The sequence below is a fragment of the Sus scrofa genome, chromosome 4 (assembly GCF_054392235.1).
Source record: "Sus scrofa isolate SSC_HxYL_T2T_F1_AM1 chromosome 4, Sscrofa_HxYL_maternal_Yorkshire_Landrace_v2.0, whole genome shotgun sequence".
Taxonomy (NCBI): Eukaryota; Metazoa; Chordata; class Mammalia; order Artiodactyla; family Suidae; genus Sus; species Sus scrofa.
The window spans coordinates 20996669-21015759 of record NC_139386.1 but is presented as its reverse complement, the minus strand read 5'-3'; the positions used below and the strand labels follow the sequence as shown (position 1 = coordinate 21015759).

Genomic DNA, 19091 nt, shown 5'->3' with positions numbered 1-19091 from the left:
TGGTCTTATACTGGAAGTGGTTAGATAACGCCCTGATCATCTTGTCCACAAGGCAGTTACAATTCTCACTGCACCCCGTCGAACTACATGAAATTGCCACTTGCGGCAACCCAAACGATGATTTCAAATGGTTCAACTTAACACACTGATAATTTTTATTTGGGGTCAAAGAGGTTTGACTCAGTGTAGGACAATTTCTCATGACCTAACTCTTTGGGGACTGACAGAGGAAGTCTCTTAGAAGGCATTCCATCATCAATCTCAGTGTCATTTAATAGACACTAATCTCTTCCCAATGGATAAGAGCTCCAAGAAAGCAACAGGCAGAAGCTGGAGAAAAAAAGAACTCACCTCTGGATGCGAACAGGGGAAGGCATTTCAAAGAGGAGGTGGCAAGTGAACAAGGGCTTAAAGAAGATACAGGAATTCTGATAACAGAGGTGAAGATTGAGGAGGGCTGGTCAAGACTTACAGCAAAGGGAAAAGACAACAATTAGAGGCAGGGAAGGACATAGGGCCATTCAGGTAACTGTGAATCATCAAATGTGGAGAGGAGATTAGGCCCTTGTCAGTTGCATCATTTGCAAAGCTTTTCTGAAGTATAGATTTACAATCTCTTAGGAAAGAACTTGAATGAATAACTATACTTATATATGTGTGTGTGGGTGTGTGTGTGTGTGTGTGTGTGTGTGTGTGTGTGTGTGTGTATGACTGGGTCACTATGCTGTACAGCAGAAATTGACACAACACTATAAATCAACTATACTCTAATAAAAAAAAAATTTGTAGAAGAAAAACAATGAGAGGGAAGATAGGAAAAGTTGGCTAAGACCAGACTACACATGGTCTCCACTGTTAATTTAAAACATTAGCGAAAAGAGTCCCTTAAGGGCCATGAGATGATTAAGAAGATCATTCAGTTCTTGGCAACAGGAGTTGGAGAACAGAGGCAGGGGGCCAGCTAGACAGCCGGTACTCCTGAGAGTCTGTGATGGAGACATCAAAACAAAATTAAGGTGAAAATGCCCTTTTTAAGATAAATGTGAGGGAGAGCCACTATTCTAAAAGATCCAACTAATTGAAATGAATCAGCCAAGCAAACCTCCACCATCAGAGGCCTCATCTTCATCCTCATCATGTATAGAAAGACGGCTATTGACAGGCCCTGAAGTCATGTACTCCTAACAGTACCCCATGAGCTATGTGTTAATATTTCCATTTTGCAGATGGGGAAACTGAGGCTCAGAGGAAGAAAGTATAGACAGGGTCCCACAGCCCCTAAAGTGTTTGTATTAGGACCCAGGATTCCCTGATTCAAGAGACCACGGCTGTCAAAGAGGAGGACCTTCATAGATGGGTATGGTTTTTGGAACAGATAGTCCAGGGGAGCACCTCCCAGGAGCAGGAGGAAGACAGCTAAGGCCAACACCCAAGGCACCCCACTGAAGAATGAAGACGCCATGCTGGTTCCACGGTGAAGTCTGCTCTGGTCCTACCTTGCTTTCTCCTTCAATGACGATGACAGGCACGGCAGTGGCAGGCCAGCGGTGTTTGGCTGGGAGGGGCTTGTCACAATTCCATAGAACTATGATCTGAAAGGGACAGGGGACCATTAGATGGCTTGGTAAGACTGGATTTATATGGGCCTCCAACCCAAAGTTTCGTCTTACAGACAGGGAAAGGGGAGATGGGAATCTAGGCAAGGCAGAATGGTAGACATCGACACTGAATTTGAAGCGAGTCTACTCCTACACAACCCTCGGAACCCAATCACTTTAACAAGTGGAGCGTGAGACAAAAAAGCACAAGCTAAGAAAAACTGTCAAAGGGGGAAGAGAAAGCTGGGGAGGAAGGAAGTCATTTCAGGGTTGCTGGCTCTTAATAAGGTTTCCTAAATTCCTCAATTCTGATGCCTTATGATGACAGTGAGCTAACAACCCTGATCACGTTAAAGAAAAGCACACACTGAACATCTGCTGTGAACTCGCACTCCACCAGGAATGTGGCAGAAAGAAGAGGATCCAAGGTACAGCCAGCATCAGCTCGTGTTATGGTTTCTCCAGGATGGCTGTGGGTGTTCTGTGACCTTATTATTGCCAATCAGTGCATGTCACTTCAAAACGCATACTCCAACGTGATTCCATTCTTTTCTCATGTGTAAACCTGCTTGAGTAATTTCCACTTCAGAAGAACCACTGTTAAGAGTATGAGAGTGATACTAATTTGGAGAACACTGTTACCATAGATATCCTCTTCTGCTCCCAATTTTATAATGAGTCACGGATTCTGTGAAAGAAGAGTTGCCACCTCCTGACACCAATGGGTTTGTTTGTTCCTGCTGTTGCAACTTGAGCTTTCTGGGTCCTCTAGTGGTCCTTCTGATGTTCCACTTTGACCCTTAAAGGCGAAATGCTGTGCATATGTATTCTTTAAAGAATGCGCCGGGATATGTAAGTTTAACTTCACCCCGGGGCAAAGATCTCTTTGTAACCCATCCCATACCTGTGCCAGATTTCACTTCCAAGAATCTCTAAGCTGATGAAAAGGGCAGAGCAAGGCAGGGCAAGTGAAAAGGGAGTGACAGGGCACGATGTGAGATGAGTGCTGGGAGCAAGGAAGGAGCAGGCATTTCCATCCATTGAGTGGGAGGAGGTGGGCGCTGCTGTCACCCCCACCCCCACTCCTTCATCCCCACCCTCGCCCCACCCCCCACTCACTTGGGCACAGTACTGGGACTTGGCTGCAGCCACGAGGAGTTTCAACACTGGCTGGGACTGAGAGACCAGGGGAGTCACTGCATGGATGACCGCAGTGAATTTGGAGGGGGGCTTCAGACCTGCAATAGAAAGGGCAGAGGTGCCTAAAAGTGCTGAAAAACAGGACTTAGAAAATGACCCCTTCCTGCTCCACCGTGCACCCTGGAGCTACTGTTCCCTTCTAGCTTGTTTCTCCTCTGCCTCTTAAGTCCTGACAGAACAAAAACAAGGTGAAAAGCTGCTAGTTCCCTCTGTGGAGTCTGGAGACCTGGATCATTTACAGTTCAATGCCCATTTCCAGTCTTCATTTGATATCCTTTCCCTGACTCCCTGGGGGTGCATCTTTGATCTCCCTTCTGCTTTTTAGGCACCCAGTCTAATCACATACCGCCCCCCCCACCCCACAGACACCACTCTTTACTCAAGAAAGGGTCTGCTCGAGTTCCCACTGTGGCTCAGTAGGTTGAGAATCCAACTGCAGCAGCTTGGGTTGCTGCGGTGGCATGGATTTGATCCCAGCCCAGTGCAGTGGGTTAACAGATCCGGCATTGCTGCAGCTGTGGCGAAGGTTGCAGCTGCGGCTTTGGATTCAACCTCTAGCCCAGGAATTTCCATATGCCGTGGGTGGGACCATTTAAAAAAAAAAAAAAGAAGAAAGAAAAAAAAGGAAAAGAAAGGGTCTACTCGGGTTACTTTCATCTTAGAGTGGATTTTAGTAAATGTGCTCTCTCTTCCCAGCTATTTGTGTGTCTTAGTCATAATTGTGTAGTTGAGGGGGTTTTGCCTGATTAATTTCGAATAACAACTATTTCAAATAATAACTAGCAAGTGGTAACAGGTAAAAGAAGAGCGTCCAGAGCCTGACTGTCAAAGTCCGAAGCCCAGTGAGTGTTGGTGGGATCTTGGAAAAATTACTGAGTGGTGGTAGGATCTTGGAAAAATTACTTAACTTAATGTAACTTAATGTTTTCATGGCTGTGAAATGGTGCTGCTGGCAAGAGAATCAAAGCTATGGGGTTGTTACAAGAATTGAGTTAATGCACACAATGCACTGAGAACAGGACCTACCAAGCACCATCACCATCATCCTTATTTTGGAGTAGAAGGTGCTCTATCCCAAGAACCTCTTGTTTGTGTTGCAGTGACACAGCTGAGAGACAAAGTATGTGGTCCAGACCTCTGCCGTGTGCTCTGAAGGCTTAGGCGGAAAGGTATCACAACTGTACAAAGTAACAATTGCCACCAAAGAGAAAGAAGTGAGATGGCTTCTCCCCCAAATGATTTTTTCCTTAAGAAACCACTAAGAAATCGGAGACAAGTTAAAAAGTCTTTCAAAATGTCATTAATGGGAGTTCCCGTTGTGGCTCAGGGGTCATGAACCCGACTAGTATCCATGAGGACGCGGGTTCGATTCCTGGCCTTGCTCAGTGGGTTAAGGATCTGGCGTTGCTGTTAGCTGTGGTAGGTTGGCAGCTGCAGCTCCAATTCGACCCCTAGCCTAGGAACTTCCATATGCCACAGGTGCAGCCCTAAAAAGCAAAAAACAAAAAAACAAACAAACAAAAAAAACCAAAGGTGATTAGTGTAGACCCACTAATTTCACATTTTAGTAGTTTAACTGGGAGCAAGAGAGTACAGGGACATTCGAGCTAAGCTCTGATAATGACTGGATAAAGGTGAGAACCAGACTACATCAAAGGATTCTATGAAAATGCAGGGCAAATTACATCATCCACCTAGCACCTTAACTGCAGGTGAGAAAGAAGCTAGTGTTCCTACTATTAGATACACATTCAAGGTTTTGCCAAGTAAGAAGAATAAATATGATCATGGGGGTTTCCTTTTTAACAGTGAGGACAAGTCACTGCCTTAAGATGCTCCTGTAATAATTTAAGGAGTGTCATACACACAATTTCTAACATGCTAACTGGGGTAACTCCACACAAAAATCTGGAGTCTTTCTCCCCATCAACTTGAAAGATGCTTTACTGCCCCCGAGTTTCTCAAGTTTGGAACTGTGAATGAGGAGAAATGTTCTGGATGTTCAAGTGGGGCTCCAAGGACATGCTGTCTGTGGTGATGACAAGAGCCCATCTATATGGCTTTGTCCCCTGCCTGTGCCCTTTTCCCCATTGCGACTAGACCAGAAGCTGCTTGAGAGCAGAGCTTGTATCTCGTTTGAGTTTTTAATTTCTACCACCTAGCACTGCATTAACACGGCACAGAAGAGGCGCCTAAAAAATGATGAATAGAGTGAATACTTTGGTCCCCTGGCATATGTCCTTACATCATTTTCCTTCCCCTTTATTACAGTTCCGTGGTTTTTTTTTTTTTTTTTTTTTTTTTTTTTTGGTCTGAGACAGAGGAGTTGGGATTGTGGGGAAAAAAAAATAGGAAGTGCTCTTCTAGCTCTATTTTATACATGAGGAGGAGGCTTAAAAATGATAATTAACACTTTGTCATGTTCAAAATGATCCACAATTTAGGGAGCCTATTTCTAAAAAGAAAAGGCTTTTCTAAGTGTAAAGTACAGTTGCTCTGATAAGAAAAGCATTTTCCACTTGGCCATGCACCCCTGGATTTCTAACTCCTGACCTTGATGCACCATTTGGGACAGGGCTTGAGAAAGCAACCTCCAACACAGGAGGTTGCAAAGACACCGCGATGGAATGGGAAAAAATCAAGGGGCTTGAGTTCTGGACAACGTCTGGAGGGCAAAAAAGAATCGCTTACCTAAATTAGCATAGTAGTAAGGAAAATCTCCCAGATAAGATGAATACTGCGGTAGTACGAACAATCCTCCAGGATGTTTGTTCCATATTAAACTGTTACGTGATATGTGCTTGAATATTCTGTCCTGAATAATCTAGAAAACGAAAGCACAGCACATGGTGAGGGTGAGACTCTTGATGGTATTTGATAAGGAACACACTCAATCCAAAGGTGAGAGATGATGGCAGTCAAAGCAGTAAGTCCATCTGCCCCCCGCCCCCCAATTCTCCACCGATAAAAATGTCTAGGACACAAAGATTGTGAGAGAGTCATGGAAAAGGGTGAGTGAGAGAGAAAGATGAATTATTGTTCATCCAGTTTGCTAATTAAACTTCAGTTTCACCATAATGCTTTCTTGTCTTCCTATAATAGCTAGTCCAGGCTCATTTCAAAGCAGAGTGTGTAGCAGTTTCCTTGATGCTTAGATCTGGCAGTGCTTCCAGAGCCACCTCAGGAAGATCTGTCCTCTGTGCACAGAGACAGCCACGTGGAGACTGGGCTGGAAGCATACTGAAGACATGGCACATTCTAGAAGTAGCTGAGTTTTTGATCTGTCCCTTTAATTTGAGGGGCAGATTTATTTGCTTGACCTAGTTCATTGTCCCTTCAAATTCAAGTGCAGGACTTTGGGGGTACTAGTTAGCTGAAGTTTTTCTCTCTTTCATCTCAAAAAGTAGTGAGGTAACAATTACTTCAAACATCCTACATGATAGGACAGGAACCATGGCATATGAAGACTAATAATAGCCAAGCTAGTTCATTAGTTTCTTTGGACTTTAAGACCTTGCAGATCATTAAATTCTACATTTAGAGTCACACATTTTCCCATCCTGAATCATTTGTCAGATGAATGTGATTAGTCCACTTTACAGATTTTGCTCTGTGACTTTCAAACTCTTGTAATTATACTATCCACTCATTAAGATATGATTTGGCAAATAATTAACTTGATACAGAATTTCATGTTTTCAGCAATTTTTTGTACTTAAAAAAAAGAGAGAGAAAGCCTGACATATATCTCAAGAGATTTAAGACCTAAATCATCATTTTCCACGTCCCCATTTAATGCAACGTGAGTTTAAGCACAGCATTTTAAATGGAGTTTTATTATTTGCCAAGGTTATGAACACCCTCGTTCCATTCCACGTGGTGACAAGTAATAAAGTGAGTTACATTTATCTTGCAAACTTTATCATGTTTATATTTCTTAATGAGAGAGAAGAAAGGAAGCAAGGAGGGGTTTAGAAGAACACAAACATCTTAGATCAATGATTTCTGCATTTTCTCTTTTTCCCAGATCAAAATTGCTTGTTTTATATGGCTTGGCAGAGGTTTCTAATTTGGGGAAGATTCTAGGAACCTAGCTCAAATGTTAACGTTTGCTCTTTGTAGGGCAACGGAGATGTGTTAAAATGCCGCTGTCTAGGTATTCATTACAAGAATGTTGCCATGGCTGTGAAGAGTTTTTACATGGCTAGCCATTTCACTTTGTACAGTGTGTATTCCAGTTTTTAATTATTTGGACCTTCCAATTTTACGTCTACTAATTTTCCTTTATAGGTTTACAATTAGATCCCTTCTCTTTATACTTTCCAAATGCAGGTACATTCTAGCATGTGGTCGCTTAAGTAAGTTTGGATATGAAGACATAGAACACACTGGCAATGGGTGGACAGCAGCATAAATCCAACCTACACACAGGTGACATGGGACGCAAAGATGTCACCATTCACTTCGGCCCTCTGGGTGGTATGATTCTCAGTGTTTAGGTTCCCCTTGGTTCAGTATCACAACACTGTTATATTTTTGAAATCAGGGATATGATCAATAATGGTATTCTATCAAAATGCCAAAAAACATTTTATACTCTCTTCAAACGTATGATATCAGCAAAGGTATGAGAGCAATAGCAAATGGCAAATTTAACCTGGGTTGGGGATTTTCTGTGATGGCTCAGTGGAAACGAATCCGACTGGCATCCATGAGGACGCAGGTTCGATCCCTGGCCTCACTTAGTGGGTTAAGGATCCAGAGTTGCCATGAGCTGTGACGTATATTGCAGATGTGGCTTGGATCTGGTGTTGCTGTGGCAGTAGCATAGGCTCGCAGCTGTAGCTCCAATTTGATCCCTAGCCTGGGAACCTCCATATGCCATGGGTGCAACCCTAAATAGACCAAAAAAAAAAAAATTAACTTGGGTCAAGCAATTTGCCACCTTTACATCTTACTGTCCTCGTATGTAATAAGCAATATCACATTATTTATAAAAACTTCTCAGAATCTGTTGGGAATGGCTGCCTAAGTCTTTATTGTTAAGACTTGATTTATTTTTGCCTTTTTAAAAGAAATCTCATTTCTGTGTTCATTTCCTAGGCATGGATTTTTCCATTTTTACACAGCTATACTATCATGGATATTAGATCTTATAGATCTTTCCATATTATTAATAGTATTCATGGTTTACCTATCCTAAATGACCAACAATAGTTCAATTATTTTCAGCAAAGCAATGGACACATTTATGAGTTAAAACTTTCCACATTTAGGACTCCGTCAAAGGGCATGAACACTTGAAAGGCTGTTCATATGTATTGCCAAATGTTTTTCTGAAAGCTTGGTATCAACTTGCCTTTTCAAAAATTTGAAAAAAGTATGGATCTCATTTCATCAAATTAGAAAGGTAGGGAGTTCCCAATGTGGCTCAGTGGTAACTAACCTGACTAGTATCCATGAGGATGTGGGTTCAATCCCTGGCCCTGCTCAGTGGGTTAAGGCTCTGGCATTGCTGTGAGCTGTGGTGAAGTTACAGACAAGGCTTGGATACTGTGTTGCTGTGGCTGTGGTATAGGCCAGCAGCTGTAGCTCGGAGTCAAACTTCCTAGCCTGGGAACTTCCACATGCCATGGATGCAGCCCTAAAAAGACCAACAACAATAAAAAAAAATATAAAGGTCATTTTGTCTCTCTCCTAATGTCCAGATCTCCCTATTGCTACACTGGACAGTTCCCAGGACCCCTTCAGGGCACTTAGTGTTCATTCTTGATTGCTGTAGAAGCCACCACATATAAAGCTTGGACACTATAAAGAAAATCAACACATCCATACACGGAAACACATACACACACTCCCAAAAAAACTGTTTCCTTACAGCCCCAAATAGCACCCTCAATAGTGAAAATATTTCCCATTAATGTGGATTCAAAGGGAAGAATGACAAGCACATTATTTTTCATTCTTATATGCCATCTGCTATTGTTTATAGGTTACAGTCATTCTAGGTGGCCCTGATTTGGTCTTTTGACCAATGCAATGTTGCTTAATACACGCAGTGCTGCCATATGCCACCTCACTCCAAATCAAAGCAATCTTCTATTTCCATTCTCTCACTGATGTTAAACTTTTATTGTACAACAGCATCAGCAACACTACAGTTCGAATGTGCAGTTAGATAATTGAAGACAGAAATGGAGAATACTTCATAAAACTTATTAAAACAGTGGTTTTCCAGCTACCATTCATACGTTATTACAAGGTCATGCCCTTTTCTTTGGCTCAGCCTGATTCTGACTGAGCTCCTAGGGTTCCATCTTTAGTGCCAGCTAACTGTGGTGCAACATTTTGACAAAAAATGGAATCCAAGAAGCAACCCTGTCTTTGTGGTATTTTATCCCTGTCCCCAACATTCCTTCTCAATTTGCACCCAAAAATTAGCTCCACAGAGAGTATCTCTTCTTTTTTTTTTTCCTTTTTGCCATTTCTTGGGCCACTCCTGTGGCATATGAAGGTTCCCAGGCTAAGGGTCTAATCAGAGGTGTAGCTACGCTGGACCCACAGCAACACGGGATCCGAGCTGTGTCTGCAACCTACGCCACAGCTCACAGCAACGCCAGATCATTAACCCACTGAGCAAGGGCAGGGATCGAACCCACAACCTCATGGTTCCTAGTCAGATTTGTTAACCACTGCGCCACGACGGGAACTCCTTTTTTTTTTTTTTTTTTTTTTTTTTTTGAGTATCTCTTCTTAAATAGTTCCTTAATTCCAAGATGCAGAAATTTCAAATGGACTGGAAATACTGGCCCACTCCCAAGTAGGACAGAGGGCAGCATAAGTGGATGTATGAACAAATGGACCCTGGCTTTGGGAGAAGGATGAGGTGTCCTGATCCCCACTGTATCAAAGAACTACCTACAACTCTAAGGTTCACCATCTCCAAAGAGCAAGTAATTCCCTTTCTGAGACCCAGAATATAGCGTGTAAGGAAGAAAAAGTTTGAGTGTACAACATCCTCAAAGCAAGGGAACCTCAAATCCATGTTATCTGAGGCTAACTCTGAATTATCCTCAGACTGTAGGCACTCCAGCAAGGACTGAAGGACTTATGTTATCTAATTTCTAAGTCGTGTAGGAATTTTTTATTGCAATCATTAAATCTTTCGTTTTTGGCTGTGCCCATAACCTAAAGAAGTTCGCAGGCTGGGGATCAAATCCATGCCCCAGCAGCGACCCAAGCTGCTACAGTGACAATGCCGGATTCTTAACCCACTCCTCACATCATTTTTATGAACATATTGGCTGTTCAATTATGAGTGCGGATGGCATTTCCTGCTTTTTTCTGTTTTCCTGTTCATGTTGGGTCTTGGAGTAATCTGAGCTCTGAATTAAAAAGGGAACTGGATGATATCTCCTATGCAATTCATTTCAGAGGACAAATTTTTACAATCCAATTCTGGAACTATATGAGGAGATTGTGACAGTTGCTATAAATTTGAATGAAGTATATGGTTTGGTAAAAACAACTGTGCATGGCTTAAATCCAAGGGGAAGAAGGCCTTTCCAGGTACAGAGATGAAAACAGCTGGACTTAAGAGCCTATGCTGATGAATATAACACATTCAACTGTTATTAGGCTAATTGAGCACTGCTAACTTAACAGGCAAGAGACCAGAGCTATTCAATAAGCCATACTCAAAAGTAACGTAATTAATGAGATACCATCTCTCATCTGCTGAATTAGCAAATTTGTGTATGGGTGCGTTTGAATTAGGATCCTGAAGCCGACGAAGATATACAGCAGGAGATGGTGTCCCCCCGATGGCTTGTGAGAATCTTTTGATATAGCCAGCCTTTTGAAAGAGTAATTTGGCAAAACCTATCATGAGCCCTGGTCATGCCTGGACTCTTTGGTTGAATAATCCCATTTCAGGGTCTCCGTTCCAAAGAAATAAAGACATGTAGACGGTCATTGCTTAGATAAAGATATCTCTATCTAGAAGTTCCCATCGTAGCTCAGTGGTTAAGGAATCCGACTAGGAACCATGAAGTTGCAGGTTCAATTCCTGGCCTCGCTCAGTGGGTTGAGGATCCGGTCTTGCTGTGGTGTAGGTCACAGACGTGTCTTGGATCTGGCATTGCTGTGGCTGTGGCCTATGCCAGCGGCTACAGCTCCGATTAGACCCCTAGCCTGGGAACCTCCATATGCCGCAGGTGTGGCCCTAGAAAACAGACAAAAAGACCAAAAAAAAAAAAGTCTCTATAAAAAAGAAATAATTACAAACAACATTAAATAGTCAATAATAGCAGATTGGTTAAATAAATAGAGGTTCATCAAAGGATGGAATATAGGGTGAAAAAATGAAAATGTGGTCAGTGGTTTGTGAAAACACTTTTCTTAAGGATTGGACAACTACACAGCAATTTGTCAAAAAAATAAAAGTTCATATTTTTCAACACAGATCATATGTAAATCGATGACTTCCCTGGTGGCTCAGAGGGTTAAAGATCTGGCATTGCCACTGCTGTAGCTCTGGTAGCTGCTGTGGGAAGGGTTTGAGCCCCAGCCCTAGAAATTCCACATGCCACAGGTGAGGCCAAAAAAAAAGTAAATCAGAATAAATAGTGAAATGTAAAAAATTAACCATGAAAGTACTAGAAAAGTGTGTGTGTGTGTGTGTGTGTGTGTGTGTGTGTGTGTGTGGTGCACAAATAAAATTATGGGTCAAAAAGTCCTTTCTAAACAGTAGCCAATGGAAAAGCCACTGATGAAAAGATTGCCCAACCATAAACAAAATAGGAAGGCATACCACAATCAGGGGGAAATATTTGCCACAAAAGAATCAAAGGGTTAATATTTTTAATATACTAAGCTCTTAAAAGTTAATGAGAAAATTGAGACATTGTTGCCATTTCTATTTCTTTCTTTGTGAGCTGCCTGAGAAATACATGAAAAATATTCATTCTTATTAAGATCTTAAGAAATATGAATTAAGAAAATAATGATTTATCATTTTGAGGATATAATCTCCAATATGGTGAAAGTGAAACCAACGAAAATAATTAAAATAGGTCCTCTCATACAAGCTAAGGAAATAGAATTATTTAAATTCTGTTGAAGAAAAATGAACAATTCATATTAGAAACCTTAGCATTTGGCATATTCTTTGAAACAGGACTGCGATTTCCAAGAATTTATCCTAAGGAACTAATCTTGAACACGCACAGCAATTTGGTATGAGGCTATTTGCATCAATGATGTATATAATAATGAAAAACAAGAAAAAATTTAACAGCCTCAAACTGGGATTAGTTAATGGAACTAAGTGACAGCATGAATGGAGTATTATATAGTCATTAAAATAACGGTAGAAAAATCTAATGGTATACCATCAACGAATACAATATTAAGCCCAAAAAATGGCTAAGTATAGAAAGACTCCTCTTTGTTTTTATTTTCACTTTTTTGCTTTTTAGGGCCACATTTGTGGGATAAAGAAGTTCCCAGGCTAGAGGTCAAATTGGAGCTGCAGCTGCTGGCCTACACCACAGCCACAGCAATGTTGGATCCTTAACCTGCTGAGCAAGGCCAGGGATTGAACCTGCATCCTCGTGGTTACTAGTCGGGTTCTCAACCCACCGAGCCAAAATGGAAACTCCAAAAGATTCCTCTTTAAAAATGACAACATATTTATACATTTGCAAGGAAAAAAATGAATATGTATATATTTATGTGTATGTACATATGTCAGTAGGGATTTGTATGGGGAGACTATTTTATTTCTGTACTATAAGTATTTTCTACCATTTTCTAAAATGAACATGAATGTCTTTGATAAAAAGCACTCATTCCAAAAAGCAAAACAAAACAAAACAATTGATATTCAACTTTCCTTAAGAAGGGCCTAGGAAGGGCCTTAGAGGGGGGACAGGATCAAAGAAAAGGGTGAAATTTATTCCACAGTCATATCCACAACTATGAATGGAAGTGAAAACTCAATTTTCCAGAATGTTTTTGGAGGAATAAGACAAATCTGCATGTAAAAAGGAAGCTCTCAGCGCGGGAGGATGGGAGGCTGTACAACTATAAATATAATTCATGGAATTATTTTAACAATAATAAAATAAACTATTCACCGTCTAAAAAAATAAAGAAGGAAGCCATCGGGAACATTGTACCTATCCCCTCTCTTGGGTGGGCCTAGGTCCTAAAGAGCCCTTGTCATGTGCTTCGAGGATGAAAACAAGGCACCCATTCGGGACAGGCCACACTGATGGAGCGTGGCCACTTAGGAGCAGTAGCCCAGGCCAGAGGTGGGGTAGGTCCGTGCTCTAGGGCTTCCAGGGGCCCAACCTGCAGTGGCTTGGACATGAGGGAGGCCAGGACAACAGCCGCATGGACCAAACAGGATGACTTCATTTATCTTGGTATTTCTCAGACTTATCACAGTGTGCACTCCCAATTACATTAGGTTTTTGGAGCCATAATCACTTGTGCAAAGAAAATACTTCCAAGGTGAGGTTGCACAGGCCCCCACCTCCCACCTCCTGTTGCAGACACTCGGAATTACCTCAGTGCTGGGCTTCACTGAGGACCACTGCTCTCCTTCCAGTCATTCACAAGTGTGCAAATTCCTAAATCTTTTCTTAGCTCTTCCTGCTACCTTGGTGTAGCCCCAGGCCATCGCTATCTGCTCTATTTCCAAAGGTTTTAATCATTTCTGGGCTTCCGTTCCCTCTTTCCCTCCTGCCTGCAAAAAAGTAGCTGGGAGATGGGTACCTGTCTGTCTGCCCAGAAGATTTTCTGATTTCATAAAGTTTAATGCTTGCGGTACCAGATGGGTATAATCCTGATATTTCTCTTTTTAGGGCGGCACCTGCGGCATATGGAAGTTCCCAGGCTAGGGGTCGAATTGGAGCTGCAGCTGCTGGCCTACACCACAGCTACACAGGATCCAAGACATTACTGTGACCTACCCCAGAGCTCACGGCAATGCCAGATCCTTAACCCACTAAGCGAGGCCAGGGATTGAACCCAAGTCCTCAAGGATACTAGTCGGGTCCATTGCCAGAGCCACAACAGGAACTCCCTGATTTTTTTCTTAATACAACTTTGCAACAGTGATGCTGGTTGGGTTACATACATCTTGAGAATTAATTTGGCTGTACCCCAATGCCACTAGACTATGGTACCCAGTAAACTACTCACACTTTTAGAATGGGAAAAGATTTTCCCCTGCTTGGTCACTATCTGTTTCCTAAGTGGGCTCCAAAAATATGCCTTCAAAGGATGCCACTGAGTGTGAATGACAGAAGGACAGTCATTAGCTACCTATCTGTGAAATGACAGAAGACAGAGCCGACCTCTATGTCAAGAAGTGTAATTTCTCCCATGTCAGTTTTCCTCTGTGGAGTTTGCCAAGCACGGAGATATTTGCTTTGGCATGGCCAGGCAAGTAAAAAGGGGGTTAACTGACACATCCAAGTACAGAAAGTTCAGTTTTGCCTCATTTGACCAATTACACATCACTAATAGCAAAAGAGAATGTGGAGAGAAACATATAAAGGGCCATTATTCAAGACTGAGAGCCAAGTGGTCTCACTTACCTCTAGTGTAGTTAATACAATCTTCTCAACTGAAGAAAAATAAGCCTCCCACAAGAATTGTGTCTGCTGTCTAAGTGCTAGGATTTTATCCTGATGAATAGACCTGATTGTAGAAGGAATCTGTAATACAAGGTGAACACATAATAACTATAACTGGAAAACAATGAGATGCCATTTGATCAAAATAACCCACTTGGGTTAGGCTTTTATCCTTCATAGCATTCAGCTTCCAGCATACAGAGCTACTAAAAATCACCAACCCCTAAAGTGAAAGGCCCTTGAGGGGTGTTGGCTACAAAGAGCACTCACTGGGAGTCAGCTTTAATGACGCTTAAATGCATGAGAGTTAGGACTCACTTCTAAGATCTGGTAGCAGCTTATCAGTTGCTTCAAGTGCTTCTAGAGTAGCCTTTGCCATTTTCTCAGAGCCCCTCACACCCCTGATCCTGCCCATGGACAACCAGAGTCTACAGAGAAGAGCTACAGCTTTGGGGCAAGGCTGAAAGACATCGTCTCTAAGCACCTCTAAGACACGTCATGCCAGGGACTGCAAATGAACTACAAAACAGCTTTTTAGGAGATGTCTCTCAGTCTCTCCATTTCATACGCAGCTGGGCTTACTCATTTCTATGTGCACTGGTTCCCTACCTCTCCTGAGAGCTCTTTTGCTCTCCAGCCTTCTCTCTTTCTTGGGCTCTAGCACTTACCCTAAACTAACATGATCTGCCATATATTTTTAGCCATCACTGCTCTCTACCAGGCTGCACAGTTTTAAAGGAGGGATCTATGTCCTATCCATCCTGCTACACATTTTAAAGCTAGGAGGGCAGCTTTTATGTACAGGCATACCTCAGAGATATTGTGGGGTCTGTTTCAGAGCACGGCAATAAAGCAAATCAAACAACTATTTTTGGTTTCCCAGTGCATAAAAGTTATGTTTCTAGAGTTCCCGTTGTGGTGCAGCAGAAACGAATCCACTAGTTTCCATGAGGACCTGGGTTCGATCCCTGGCCTCAATCAGTGGGTTAAAGATCCGGCACTGCCATGAGGTGTGGTGTAGGTTGCAGATGTGGCTTGGATCTGGCTTGGCTGTGGCTGTGGCATACGCCGGTGGCTACAGCTCCGATTTGTGCCCTAGCCTGGGAACTTCCATATGCCAAGGGTGCAGCCCTAAAAAGAAAAATAAATAACCAATGTTATGTTTCCACTCTAGTCTATTAAGCATGCAATAGCATAATGTCTAAAAGCACAATGTGAGTACCTTAATTAAAAGTACTTTATTCATTGCAAAATGCTAACCATCATCTGACAACACAGGGCTGATACAAACTTTCAATTTGTTTAAAAATAAAAAAGTAGCATCTACGAAGTGCAATAGAGCAAAGCAAAATAAATGAAGTAGGTATTCGGTAAATAAAAGTGGAATTGAACGTGGCCATCTGAAGCCACCATAGGGATATCATTATTTTTACTAGCAGTAAAGCTCAAGGGTTAAGCACAGGGACAGAGCAGTTAGACTGAGGTAAGATCCTTGGCTCTATGGTTTACTAGCTGTGCTTCTATGGACAAATTATTTGCAAAGATTCCATTTCCTCACTTATAAATTGGGGATATGGTATGAACATCAGAAGGTTGTAATGGAGATCATGTAAGTGCTTTGCACAGTGCCTAGAACATAAGAAGCTTATTTAACAAAGCAATTATCACTACTACTATTATTGACCTAAGGGTGATGTTAGTCCAAGTTGGACCAATTGCTTAAAACCTGCATGTGACCTTGCTTGGGTATGAAGCTTTGAAATGTACTCCGAGGGCATCTGTCTGGTGAGTTTCCCTGGCTTGCTCCCCATCTTCTCCAATAGCCCAAGGTCTGTTTCCTTTATGGAGTCTAAACTCTTAGGGGAGAGTCCTTATGATTAGCAACTGGCCTTTGGGGCTCACCTCTTTCTGCATGCTTGCCTCCCTAATGTGTGACTAATCAGACAGACACGGGGGCTGGGTCTGAAGTAGAAATACTCCGTCAGCTGCTTTAATAAGAAAGTTACCCATGGCACTCTGGCTAAGACTTCATCTGAATTTCCAGTGGAGAGGAAGGAGCTAAGAGTCTTTTTTTTTTTTTTTTTTTTTTTTGATTCAAGACCACTCTTCTGGGAAGCAATAGAACTGCTTCACAGTATGGACATAGGTTAAGCTCACTTGCTCCCCCATTGTCCAAAAACAGATACTAATTCTGTAGCCCCAAAGTGGGTAACTCGATTCCCAACACTGAGGCAGCATAGAGGCAACAGCAAAGGAGAAACACTGGCAGGCAAACATTCGCCTGAAATCAGAGCTCAAGGTCAAGTGGGGGTAAAATATTCTTTGAGAAGCTAGAGACACTATTCAGATCGTGAATCCCTGACAAGCCAAAGCACATTTATTTTTATTTAGTGAGAAAACTACCTCGCTTGCCAAAGAAAGACTAGGAAAAAAACTGTCCCCCTCACTGTTCATAATCATGCCCTCTTCTGAATGTCAATGGTATTTTCTCAGAGTCATATAGGTTGACTTTACTGTTTTATCATGGTCATGAGGAACCAGTGCATTAGAAAAATGTCAAAAGCTATCATCACTATGTGGTCTCCAGAAAACTGAGTAGGCTGTGGGTACGAAGTGAGAAAGAATATCGCACATTAGTTACCAATACATCCACTCTCTTATATAAGCCAAATTTTGATGGTACCACATCGAGTGAAATATATCCTATCCGTTTTTACGTATGATACAAGTGTCTCACAGAACCCTGCAAAGTGCTCTGGAAGATAATTCCAATTGATTGAAAAAACAGAGTTCCAAGTTTTAATGGCATTTGGCTATTGGTTATTAATCTGCTTGTCCTGAGAGACAGGTATGGGAAAGTGATAAATTAATTCCAATTTGGCCCGACTGTTCAAAGTTGTAGAACTCAGGGAAGTCTTAATAAAAGGTCATGCATGGTAACTAAACTAATGGAATCCACCAAAATAGATATAGGAAAACAACGGGAGCTCTCTTGGTGACATGACAACAAGAATATATGCAAATACAAACATCCGAGCTGTGCTAAAACAGGAAATGAAAAATTGTAACATAACAAAAACATTTCCCAGAGCAGACATTTGGGCTGGGTGCCAGCTCTCTTAAAACCATTGTCAACGGCAGTGTAGTCGCCGTTCAATATGGAGGCAGCTGTGCAAAGACAGACTGTATATGAGAGAAGAAAATGCCAGCAACTTTGAATGGGTGTAGAATGAAAAACAAAATCTCCAGTGGCATGCCAGAAAGTTGCTTCGGAAGTTGAAATGCTCCTGGGGAATCAACTCTGGTGAAATGGTAGAGACTGAACAACCACAATTCAGGATCTTGGAATGTGCTCCACCTCACAAACTCCGACTTACTCCCATCAAATTCATAGGAGCTCTGGTACATAAATGGAGAAATTATGACTCATATTTTATTATTCCCTTTCTTAAATTTCCTTTAAACAAGCATGCATTGTTGTTGTTGTTGTTGTTGTTATTATTATTATTATTATCATCATTTGGCCACATCTGAGGCATATGGAAGTTCCTGGGCCAGGGGTCAAATTGGAGCTGCACCTGCCAGCCTGCGCCACAGACAAGGCAACACCAGGTCCAAGCTGCATCTGCAACCTACACCACGCTTATGGCAACGATGGGTCCTTAACCCACTAATCCACAACAGGAACTCCATAGCATGCATTATTTTTTAAAATCATAAGAGGAAGGGAAAAGTCAAAATGGAAAAGAACCGCAGCTATCACTTTTGTTTGGCCTTCCATGGTCAATGTTTTAGGCACACACCATCTCACATGGGGAGGACTCGAACTGATCACGTGTTCCTCTCTTGCTTCTAAGGTCCCAGGGGCCTTGGAGGTCACAGATCTGAGTACCCAGACAGAAGGTACGTCTTGGGAGCTATGTTCAGTTTGGCTTGCCTATTTCATAGCTCTCTCGGTTACAGATATTTTACCTGTTACCATAGGGAGAGTACCAGCCAGGCAGCAGACTGACCAGCAGCACAGAAGCAGAATCAGTGACTGAGTTAGAAACTTACTTTTCTGCATGTTAAAAAAAAGCGAGGATGTTACAAATATATCATTCTACAGATGTTTGTGGTAGTTCAAGATAAAGTACAATGCTATGAAAGAAAAGCATTAAGAACATCCCAACATTCTAGAGAAAAGAGTAAGGCATCTTAGGTTGAAGCTACAATATTATTACACAAAGTGGCTTTAGAAATCCTCCAACTAACTATTCCTATCCTTGGATTTTTCACTGAGTATCCAATCCCCCTTCCCAGGCAGCTCTTGAGAAGGTCAAACTTTTATTAGGCACCTTTGTGGAAGATTACTTGATAGGTATGTGTGGATTTATTTCTGAGCTCTCTATTCTGTTCCATTGGTCTATATATATCTGTCTTTGTGCCAGAACCATACTGTTTTGACAACTATGTATGTCCTTATGATAGAACCATACTGTTTTGATGATGTAGCTTTATAACATATTTGAAAATTAGGGACTATGATGCTTCGGCTTGGTTCTTCTTTCTCAAGATTGATTTGGCTATTTGGGGTCTTTTCTGGTTCTATATGAATTTTAGGGCTGTTTTTCTACTTCTATTAAGAAAATGCCATTGGTATTTT

The 19091-nt window shown here is 41.9% G+C and overlaps 1 protein-coding gene across 5 annotated transcripts in view; it reads right to left on the bottom strand.

The window, feature by feature from the left end:
• The window catches only part of EXT1 (exostosin glycosyltransferase 1), a 290691-nt gene that overhangs the window by 16498 nt on the left and 255102 nt on the right, over positions 1 to 19091 (bottom strand). For 4 of the 5 annotated variants that reach the window (XM_085021811.1, XM_085021814.1, XM_085021813.1 and 1 more), the window contains 4 exons: positions 14408 to 14527; positions 5490 to 5622; positions 2718 to 2836; positions 1497 to 1592 (listed from right to left, as the gene is read on the bottom strand). In XM_085021811.1, coding sequence (XP_084877937.1) covers positions 1497 to 1592; positions 2718 to 2836; positions 5490 to 5622; positions 14408 to 14527 — 468 coding nt within the window. Of the gene's footprint in view, positions 1 to 1496; positions 1593 to 2717; positions 2837 to 5489; positions 5623 to 9510; positions 11000 to 13887; positions 14528 to 19091 lie in introns of those variants that run through there. The other variant, XR_014843449.1, reaches the window with a different exon arrangement.